Genomic DNA, 12,058 nt, shown 5'->3' on the forward strand with positions numbered 1-12,058 from the left:
AATTTGAACTATGGTCTCCCAGCGTTGCCCAAATAAACTTACCATCAAACCATACATCACTGTACTGTGTAATTAAACTTTATAATAAAATTTGCAAAATATATATGATGCCCACTTTGTATATATGATGCCCACTGTACAAAGGGAGCATAAAGATCTTAAACCCCACACCCACCTTAACATCCGGACAATAAAAGGAATAACGACGAAGTCCAATGACATGTTTAATAATGGAGAAGGCAAAGAGAAGGTAGTACAGCATTAACCAGGATGACAACATAGTGAGCTTATTATCTATGGCGTAAAATAAACGAATGAAAACGGCAACCAGAGCGCGGATGCAAACAAGAACCAATCTCAGATGCCTCTAGCATCCGCTATGGCAGGCGATGGAAGCATTTTGGCTATGGAACTCCTCGCAATTGGAAGCAGCAGCAGCAGCGGTAACAGTTTCCGTCTGCTCAATTTGAAACCCGGCCGTAAAAAATGTACAGTCCCCCAACCCGTCCGCCTCCGTTCCTACACTCCCAAGAGAGAACTGAATTTGATGCTGAATTCCTCTTCATACGAACGAACCGGCCGTCTATGTGCTTATCGAAAATTGAACATTCTCTGCACCAACAACCACGGCAAGGGCGAGGCGGACCACTCTCATCACCATCACCACCACCATCATCATCACCATCATGATCTCCAGGAGAAGGGGCCATCTTCTGGACACTTGGATGAATGCCAAGAGCGGCAGTTAAACAGGGTTCAGAAGGCCCTCGTATTGCTGGCCAAGGCCACGGGATGGGCCAATTTAGCAGATGCTTTGCGGGAGAATTTCCGTCTCTGCTGTTCTTCTATGGTTTTGTTACTTCTGGCGGCCGTTTGCCCTTATGTCATGCCCAAGACCGCTTCACGATCGGCTCAGAATGCCCTAATTGCACTCGCATTTCCTCTCGTTGGGGTACATATATATCTTTGTTCCACATTCTCAGTAAAATAGCTTACTGATAGTGAATACTCAGCAGCTTTGAATTCCTTAGAATAATTCTCGACAGCATTAGATTTCTTATAATACATTTAGTTTAAGATTACAATATGCTATTTATTTTCCACTGTTCCAGAACTCTTTTTGAAATTCAAAATAGCTCCCTTTTCTTTTAAAATAAAAAGCTACATTTGAGACAAAAGTGAAAGGGGTCTGGATAGGTTGGGGTATTGTTATTGCTCCTATGTTCGATTTCTGGGCTCGCACACTCCCTAGGGGGCCCTCAAATACCTGAAGTCATCATGGCCTCTTGACAGAGGGTTGTTACTCGGCACATAAAGTCTAAAGCGTCCTCGAAACTATATTTGACATAGAAGAAAACTGCGTAGTATATTAGATAGAGAACCAAATACGATGTGGAGAAAGAAGTAGTCTATATATTGAAGTTTTTGCAATTATCGACATCTCAGATATATGCAAATCATTCCGCATGTTTAATATCTAGAGACCTCACAAGAAGACAAGGATGCACATAAGGGCATTACGAGACTTCTAATACGATGCACAATTTGAGAATGGAAGATGACTTAGTTGAGTCAAACATATATCTCTTAAGAGATCAACTTATAGATATGGGTTGCAAGATTGAAAGTAGGAATATAAGCTCTACAACTCTTAACAATTTTCCTCGATGTTTCCAGGCATTTGTAACAAGCCTCAACGAATCAGGAGGAATTTATGCCTTAATATTTGATGAGCTTGAAGAGTTACTGTTGCAGGAAGAGCGAAGAAATAAGCTTTATGAAGAATATGGAAACTTTGAACTTGCTTTTTAAGTAAAGTAAAGGTAGGAACGCGGAGCTTTGGCTAGCAAGGAGAAATAAGATGAAATTTAAGACAAGGCAGCGCCAAGCATGAAGTTTTAAAGAACGGTGAACCTAACTCAAGTAACAAAGGCGAGTGTTTTTATTGTTATAATTCTGGTCATTTTGAGAAATGGTTATAGCAAAAGGAAGTTTAATAGAAAAAAGACATTCAGGTAATATCCTGAATGACAACATAATAATAGTGAAGGAGTTGGAGAATATAATCTTTTTCCTACTTCATAGGAGATCAGATGCATGTAATACATACTCGGTTGCTACTAGGCACATGCCACATAAAATGACAATAAAAGTGTAGGGGAGAGTTGCACTAGGAGATTACATAGTTCACATGGTTAAAGATCAAAGGAATGTTCCTACGAAGATGCCATTGGAAGAACCAAATAATTATAAAATGTGTTGCATATACCTAGTACTTACTATAGTGAATATAGAAGAATCTAATATTTTTGTGACTAGCTTCCTTTCATCTTGATGCGAAAAGTTCCCTGTTCCCAATATGGGACTAATACAATTAATGTAGCCAACTTGCAACAGTCAAATAGGAGTCTTTTGGCTAAGAAGCCACAAGTTGGGGGTTACCTCTTTTTTCCAAAGTTTCCTAGGACTTGCACTTGGCTGTGACAAAAAACACAAGGATTCTAAGGGCAATATGTTGGGGAGATTTGAACCTTTGTTGGGGATTAGGCCGAAATTATATCTTCATCTTCTTTTTTTTGATTACAGTGGAATTGGCAACAGGGGCAGCCTCGTGACTCGCATTACACGGGGTCGATTCTGACCGCTACCTCTATAACCACTGGGAGCTGCGACCGCCCCTTTATATAGCTCCAGGGTAAGTCCGAGGGATTTGAACTTGTGACCTTCAGTACGGAGCCCGCCTTTCTAACGAACTTCACTGCATTGTGATTACCAACTCGCCTACCCTCGTGGGGCTAATTATATCTTCATCTTCAACAATCTATGTTTGAAACAATTTTGTATTATAAATGTTTCTTGTACCATTGGATATCATTGAATTGAAGATTCATCACTTTTGTGTTCCTTGTCTTGTGCATGTGCCCTATCTAAATAATCTCTATATGGTATAAAATGCATTCTTTAACTACTAAAATAAGCCACATATAGAAAATCTTCCAAAATTCTGATTTGCTTGAATGAACAAATCTGAAACTAACTTGTAACCCAAGACACAAAATTTTCTCTACTTATTTTGCGGCAGAATATAACAGAAATAAATCACAGTCACACAGTAGCAGAACACAATATTTTTTCTAGGGAACCCAACCGGGAAAACCTTCTGTTTGATTGAGAATTTGATTGAAAGAATAATGAGCAATTGATCTCTTACAAAAACAATCTCGTTTCAATAGAAACCAATCTGGTTTTCTCTGCTTGTACTCAACTGAAACACTCCTTGTAAGACTCTGATCCCTGCTTCCCTATTTCCTTGCGCAAGTCCCAAGGAAATTCTCCTATAAATCTGCGCACAAGCCTCTTCTTAGTATGCTAATCCTCTCACAAGCTCACAAACACACAAACTTGTGCTCTATATTGCTTTGTCTCACCAACTCGTTCTCACAAAACAATGAATACAACTGTGCCTTTCGATCTCCTTACAAGCAATTCAAATTAGCTAATTCTGGCAAGTTCTGTTTTCGGAACTCGAACTACTGACTGATGAGTTAACGAACTCATGCAACTCGTCTTGCCTCAAATTAGATGTTGGGACTCACTCGTTTGTCTTTTCCCAAAATTAACTTGGACTAGAAGACAACAAATTGAGCCTTCTATTTCCATGCATAAGTCAAACTACTTCGTGAACTGTCCTAACCTATAGGAACTCACCCTAACACTTAGGAATTCATCCTAATTTTTAGGAATTAGCTCCTAACTTAGAGGAATTGGTTCCTAACTTATAGGAACTTGTGCACGCTAAGGAAAACAGTTGCTTCTGGTCTCTTTGACTAAGGCACAAGTCAAAGAAGGACCTTTCTCACTACTATTTTCAACACTTCCTCTTAGCGAGGAAGGTGCTTTTGGAAAAACCTTGCCCTTCTGGATCTGTCTCCAATACTACCATGTTTTTCGTTGCTGTAACTACTCCCTCTAAACTAGAAGACTTCCCTAATTTCTTTTGCGGAACATGATCTGAAGACCTGTTCTTTCCCACTATGCTCTGCGAGTCCATCATTTAAGTCATAAGTGCCATGTACCCTGTGTACCTCTATGGCTGTTTCATCTGGCTGGAAGTGATATTGAAAGATTCAACTCTCTTTTGATCTCCCTTAACCAAATCCTCTTCCCACTTGGCTTGAACTCTCCCTATACTGGGAGCCTTTGACTGAGTGGCTGCCTCCACTCGCCCTGGGCTATGCTCCTCATCATCCTGCTAGTCATCCCAACTGCCAACTGTTGAAGTTTCTAAGTCTAACAGTTAGAAACCCTCCATGCACTTCACTGATTTATTCCTACCTACTTGTTCTGTTAATTAACAAGTTATTTACCATGTAAGTACTGAAAATAAATACAAGTGCATGCTCAACACATTACAGATCATCAACTGAAGGAAACTGAAACAAACACACAAATGACACCGTTATTTTTGGACTAATGCCCCCGGAAAAACCCAATGTGGGAAAATCGGTGCAGCTATCTGAGGGTTTTATTATTAAGTAGTTCTTTTATGAGTACACTGGGTGCCAAACTGGCTAATTCGACATAGATAAAAAATATTGCAGCAGTACCTCTCTTCGGAAATAGGTATTCGGAAAGCCCACTCCATGAAATCCCTCTCCAGCACAATCTGAAGCTCAGCGTCAGCCATCTTGGCTTCTGCGTCAGCCTAAAACCCTCTGCGTTAGCCTACTAAGGCTCTGCGCAGCCTCTCTGGCTCTCTGCATCACTCCTATAGCCTCTACTGCCTTTGCGTGGCTCCCTTTGGCTCTACGTCTGCCTCTCTCTGCTTCTGCGTTGGTCTCTCGACACTTTTCCTGCCCCTCTGCCTCGTACTCACTGCCCCTCGCTGCAATTGATCACTAATTCTATCTCTCTAAACTCCGCTCTAGAGAATAGAATGATTGATCACTCTAGTGTATTCTCCAAGTGACCCTCAAGCTCCCTCTTATACTTTTCTTGTTGACAAATCAACGGCCGAGATTAAGTCCCTAATCGACGACTAAGATTAGATCTAGCTTGATCCATGTCTTTTGGACCATTCTAACATAGTTTTATATTAATTCACATTAATATTTTAATTTCCCTAAGTTTAGACTTAGGAACTCCATTAAAAATATTAATTATTTTAATATCTCCCAAACTGTTAAGAATTTGCCCAAACCCTTTCTGGGTATTGGAGATCTCATGTGCCCTAACCTCTCCACCAAATTTCGTGGCTAAAGCACATCCGATGCTACCCCAAATCAACACCAACTAGCCTAGACTATAAAGAAGATATTGGCTAAGACTCCATCTTGAGAGCTCTATCCTGCTCTCACTCAACCATCACATCTCTACTCTAAGAAATCCCTGCCTTGCTGCTCAAGGCTGCAACTGTCTCTACTTGCAACTTGTAGAGAATTTTCACCCTCACACCTATCTGCTTCTTACACCTAGAAGCTAAGTGCTGGAGGTAAGCCTTACCTCTCCTGAAGATGACATCATTACTTGACTCCCTCTGAAAACTGACAGTACCAAATCCTCTAGCTACATACTGACCATCATCTACTAGCTCAATCTGAAACTGCATGTCCTTCTCCTTCAGGTGGCTAAAACACTTCTTGTTCCCGGTCATGTGGAAGGATGCTCCTTGAACACATTTGGTAGGTACTTTGCCTTTTGTTCTACTGATCACTGCAACTTTTGCTACTTCAGAATGCTTGCATCCTCAACCGTCAAATCTGCCACTATCAATCTCTCTGGGCTGCTCGAAGAAGACTGAACATAGGCTGCTCAAATTGCCCACTATCTGCTCTCCTGCTCCTTCAAAATTGTCAGCTCTTAGGGACTTCCAAGTTGCCCACTAACAATGTCCTCTGCTGCTCCAAAGGATCACGTTCTTAGGGTCTTTGTCAAACTGCCCTCTTATCACTAGTTTGCCCTCCTACAACCCACTGAACTAGGGCACACGAATTTGCCTCCTAACAGCGCATTAGCTCCTCTAATGAGCACTGTACATGAGGTTTTTAACTCTGCCAACTTACAAACCTCCTGCTTCACCAAGATGCTGCACTTAAGGCTTACAGAATTAGTGCTCTGAACATGCTTTCAACTGCTTTGAAAGATTGCTGCTTAGGGCACAAAAAAATTTGCCCACTAACAACAAGAAGTCTGCCTACTTGCTCACTGTACTAGGGCTTGTTACATTAGCCCTCTTGACTGCTTAAAATCCAATCCTTAGGGCATCCAACCAACCCTCAATCAATGCTTTAACCCATTGTAAAGTTACTGAACCTTTGGTTGGCATGCACTGCTGTTCATGTTAAAATTGGCAACTAGGGCCAAACTCCATGTGGGTTAGCTTATTTATGGCAGCTGATATTTTTATTGGATCCTTCTCGTCGAGAGGTGTAGGATTGATCTAAAGATCATCCGATTCTGATAAGTATTTATGGAGATATGAATTTATTTTGATTATGGAATTACTATCAAGCCGACCAACAACTTGAGTAGGCTTAGAAGCCCAATAGTCGTGTCTATTCATCATCTACGTTATAGTATAAATATAGAGGACTTGAAATCATTTGCATCACACATCCTCTTCATGTGTTCTCCTCCTCTCCATGTCTTGGGTTTTTGGAGGAGGGACACCTAAATATACGCTAGATGATGCCCTAAACGCAGTCATTAATGGAGCCCTAAATTACAGTCATGAAGATGAGGATCATAGTCGCAGTTGAGTGAGATCTTGCCGCAGTAAAGGAAAGATTCAAGACACAAATTGAATGCTCTAATCCGCTGTCCTAGAAGGCTTCATATGCAGTCCTAAAGGAGAGACCTAACCACCGCAGTTAAGGGTGCCTTAGGCCACAACCAACAAAGGTTTTATGCCGCAAAGGAGGCACGTATACACAATCCGTGGAGACCTTATACGTTGGGATTTATACGTTGTCCATGGAGACCCTATACACTGGGATTTTTATGCTGTTCATGGAGACCTAAACGCAGTCACTTATACGCTGTTCAAGATGATGTCAACAACCCTAAACGCAGTCATATGGAGGAACATATATGTTGTCCAAGCAGGTCAATGGAGACACCTAATTCACGATCAATGGAGATATCTATGAGCAACAAAGAGACCTATTGTAGTCATCTAAATAGGTGTCATAATGTCACATTGCTGTAGGTGACAGCATGACATATTCAAGGACTATTTGGGCATGATAGGACTGTGTGCAAGGACGCTGATGACAACATGTTTCTATAGAGGATTCTGGAACTATAGCTTAGCTGCCTTGCTAGGCTGCAAGCCATAGCAAGCGGCTAAGGCTGATATGTATATGAACTAAAGCATGATGTATGGGTAGCATTATGAGCAGCATGATGATATGAGATCATGGGCAACATAATGATATCATGAGCAGCGTGATGTATGGGCAGCATGATGCATGGGCAACATGAAGCATAATTATCATGGGCAGCATGATGTATGAGATCATGGACAACATGATGTATGGGAAGCATGATGCATGGGCAGCATGAAGCATAATGATGTATGGGCAGCATAGTGATCATGAATAACATGATGATGCATGATGCAGCATGATGGTACTACACGGTAAGGTGCAGCAAATGGACGAGATGCAACACTATGATAGGTGAAGGAGTCACCTTAGAGAATCAGTTGAAGCAATATGTCTTCAACTGATCTCTGCAGATATCAAAAGTCAAAGTGTTGACTTCTATTGTAAATGTACTATCTCTCTCACTTTCTCTGTTGAACTTTGAAGAACATAAAAGAAGAATTGATCAAGGGTTTCCCCACATTGTGGGGTTTGTCCCTCGCTAGCGCCACATCTTGTGTCCTCTTGTCTTGGCTTGTCTTCTGCGATTTATATTTATGTTCTATCTGCAGTATACTTTAATGCTAACATGATTGCTAACTGTGAAAATTTAAATAAATTGCTCTAGCATAGAACATACCTAAACTTAACATGGTATTAGAGCTGAGGTGAAGACAATGCCCAAGCAAGAGTGAAAGAGTAATCACCAAAGACAGTTGGGACAAGACAAAAGGATCAATGGGTTCCTCATAATTCACCTAGGGTGAAGTCGGAGAAGAGAATATTATCAGAATGGCGCAGCAGAAGGTTTTGATGGCCTACCTAAAGGTCACTTCATTGGGAAGTTCAGATCTAAGGGTGGAAGGAAAGACAGATGTCTTGGTTACAATAAGTTTGGCCATTATGCGAAGGAGTGTCTGAATGGCAGATAAACAAATCATTCCAGGGTCAAGGGAATGACAGGTAATACAGTTCATCAAGGAGAAATGGCTGACTCTTCAAAGAAAGCAAGGAACCCTAGTTACTTCATCGGATAGATAATCGGGGGATTATACTTGGAGCTGATATCACCTATCCCGGAAAGGGTGTAGGGAATGTTACCCCTAAATTGAATAAGGGTAACTCGATTCATTTACAAAATCTCTTTTATGTCCCTGATTGCAAGAAGAACCTGGTGTCCATCTCGGCAATGGAAGTCAAAGGTTCAGGGTGGCACTCATCGATGGAAAGGTACGTGTTTGAAAATAGATTTTTCAAAGATGTTTTCTTGAGTTCAGGATTGTATCAAGTTGCAGGAAGTCCACCGGGGACCATGTCCATTGACACAGGACCGAAGGTCTGTGAGTCAGATGGTGACAGGGATGCCTGAATTCAAAAAGAGCATGAAGGTACATGTCTGAGATGTACCGAAGGAAAATCTTATAAGGGGACCATTCCCCTTATGCCATAGGTCCACAGGTTTGGAACAACCCGAGGAGTTTGAGATTCATGATTGGAAATCTCACGTATGCAGGTGGTAGAAAACCCTTTATGGCTTGAAGCAAAACACCCCGGGCATAGTATGAGAGGATCAACAGTTGTGTGATGACGCTGAGATTCACTAGGAGTGAAATCGATCCAAACCATCAGAAGGTTGTGGATGACAAACCTCTCATACCGGCACCTATGTTTGACAGGTGCAGACCCTCTCATTTGTAGAAGACAGAGGGAGTTGGATCCTGAATGTGGTAAGATAAACTGCAAGCCTGTGACTATCTCGAGGATCTTAACTTTCAGAAGTTATATGGTAGTGATGTCGGACCGATTTGGGAAATGCCTCTGAGTTTCATAAACTCATTTGTGTTGATGTTCTTGGTGAACCTTTGTCCGGACATATGTTTTGCAGTTAGTATGGTGAGCTCATATTTGGTTGAGCTTCACTGGATTGGTGCCTAGAATCTTTTGAGATATCTTCAGGGCATAATTTCTCATGGATTGAGATACACTGCCTGAAATATTTCAATTGCTGAGTGGGCAGGCAGTGTGGAGGATCAATAGAGCACTTCTCAGTGCTGGTTCTCCTTGGGATTCTGCTTCGATATCATGGATGAGTAGGAAGCAGAAGTCGGTTGTTATAAGTACCGCCGAGACTAGATATATAACTACGAGTATGACCTCGTATGAAGTTGCCTGGTTGTGGAAACTCTTCAGTGAGTACACATGATGAATACCACTGTGATTCTCTGTGACAACCAGAGGTGGGATTCGATTATTGAGGAATCTCGTATTCGACGATTGCTCCAGCAGATAGACATTAGATATTGCCTTATCTGGGATATGGTAAGTCGATGAGCAAGGAGGCTCCATCGCATTAAGATGATGTATAGGTCACTACACTTTGTCAAAGCCCCAGGGAAAGATCAAATTTGTGTTTTTCTCGAACGACTTAGAGTCGTCGAGAGACCCTTGTACAAGGGTCCTGCATGTTGCATACATTGAGGTCTGGGAGCTCTGGGGGCTTGCGGTTCTTACTGGAGCAATATACGACCACAGGGCGACTCACCCTCCCTTGGTGGTGCGCACTGGGACAAGATGATTCGCTCTCTTGTGGGACTGGATGATTTGCTCTCCTATGGACATGATGATTCGCTCTCCTGTGAAATAAGATGATTCACTCTCTTATGGGACAAGATGATTCGCTTTCTTGTCGGACAGGATGATTCGCTCTCCTGTGGACAGGATGATTCGCTCTTTTGTGGGACAAGATGATTCGCTCTCTTGTGGGACAGGATGATTCGCTCTCTTGTGTAGTAGGATGATTAGTTCTCTTGTGAGGTCTGGATGATGTGTTCTCCATGACGACTATGTAGCAGGATGATTAATTCTCCTGTGAGGCCTGGATGATGTGTTCTCTATGGTGATTGTGTAGCAGGATGATTAGTTCTCCTGTGAGGACAAAATTGATTAAGTTCTCTTGTCGAGGCATCCTACCCATGCAGTCTGGGACTCATGGGAAGTAACTCTCATCTGATCAATGAGCAGGGAAATGAGGATAGGGACCATAGTAGTACTGATGGACGCATTGTTGTATCTACCGTACTCCCTATGCTAGGATGACCTTCATTGATGCTAGGATGACCTTCATCTAGATATATACCTACTATGACGTTGACTTCGGGTCGATTGAGACTGGTCTGGGACCAGTGGTACATACTCTAAGACTGACTTCGGGTCAGTGTAGCACTGGTCTGGGACCAGTGAGAGTGGTACATACTATGATGCTGACTTTGGGTCGGTTGAGACTGGTTTGGGACCAGTGGTAGGAGTGGTACCCACTATGACGCTGACTTTGGGTCGGTTGAGACTGGTCTGGGACCAGTGGTACGTACTCTGAGACTGACTCGGGTCAGTGGAGAATGGTATGAGACATTTTTGATCAATTCTTCTTCTTCATGGTTCAGCAGAGCTAAGTAGAGTAGAGCAAAGCTAGCAAAGCAAAGTAGAGCCAACAAAGCCAGCAGAGCTGAGCACAGCTCTGTAGAGCTGAGCAGAGTTGGGCAGAGCAGTGCAGGGCACTGATGGCAGAGATAGTATAGTCGGACATATAGATCAGCGGATGGAGTTCTCCCTAGTTGAGAGGGAGTGTTAAAATTGGCAACTAGGGCCAAACTCCATGTGGGTCAGCTTATTTATGGCAGTTGATATTTTTATTGGATTCCTCTCGTCGAGAGGTGTAGGATTGATCTAAAGATCATCCGATTCCGATAAGTATTTATGGAGATATGAATTTATTTTGATTATGGAATTATTATCAAGCCAACCAGCAACTTTAGTAGGCTCAGAAGCCCAATAGTCGTATCTATTCATCATCTACGTTTTAGTATAAATATAGAGAACTTGAAATCATTTGCATCACACATCCTCTTCATGTGTTCTCCTCCTCTCCACGTCTTGGGTTTTTGGAGAAGGAGGGACACCTAAATATACACTGGATGATGCCCTAAACGTAGTCATTAATGGAGCCCTAAATTACAATCATGAAGAAGAGGATCCTAGTCGCAGTAGAGTGAGATCTTGCCGCAGTAAAGGAAAGATTCAAGACACAGATTGAATGCCCTAATCCACTGTTCTAGAAGGCTTCATATGCAGTCCTAAAGGAGAGACCTAACCACCACAGTTAAGGGTGCCCTAGGCCACAACCAACAAAGGTTCTATGCAGCAAAGGAGGCACGTATACATAGTCCATGGAGACCTTATACGCTGGGATTTATATGCTGTCCATGGAGACCCTATACACTGGGATTTATACGCTGTTCATGGAGACCTAAACGCAGTCACTTATACGCTGTTCAAGATGATGTCAACAGCCCTAAACGCAGTCATATGGAGGAACATATACACTGTCCAAGCAGGTCAATGGAGACACCTAATTCATAGTCAATGGAGATATTTAAGAGCAGCAAAGAGACCTATTACAGTCATCTAAACAGGTGTCATATTGTCACATCGCTATAGGTGATAGCATGACATATTCAAGGACTATTTGGGCATGATAGGACTGTGTGCAAGGAAGCTGATGATAGCATGTTTGTGTAGAGGATTCCAGAACTATAACCTAGCTGCCTTGCTAGGCTGCAAGCCATAGCAAGCAGCTAACGCTGATATGTATATGAACTAAAGCATGATGTATGGGCAACATTATGAGCAGCATGATG

At 42.2% G+C, this 12,058-nt stretch overlaps 1 protein-coding gene across 1 annotated transcript in view; it reads left to right on the forward strand.

Annotated features, from left to right (window-relative positions):
- Nucleotides 1-203: 203 nt before the first annotated feature.
- LOC149140000 (putative cadmium/zinc-transporting ATPase HMA1, chloroplastic) overlaps nt 204-12,058 on the forward strand; it is a 396,088-nt gene continuing 384,233 nt past the window's right edge. Inside the window, exon 1 of the mRNA XM_089450873.1 lies at nt 204-952. Within this exon, the coding sequence (XP_089306999.1) occupies nt 362-952 (591 nt within the window). The 5' untranslated portion in view covers nt 204-361. The remainder of the gene's footprint in view (nt 953-12,058) is intronic.

The sequence above is a fragment of the Pinus tabuliformis genome, chromosome X, assembly GCF_031772625.1.
Source record: "Pinus tabuliformis cultivar Carrire ecotype Pingquan chromosome X, CPIR1, whole genome shotgun sequence".
Classification (NCBI taxonomy): Eukaryota; Viridiplantae; Streptophyta; class Pinopsida; order Pinales; family Pinaceae; genus Pinus; species Pinus tabuliformis.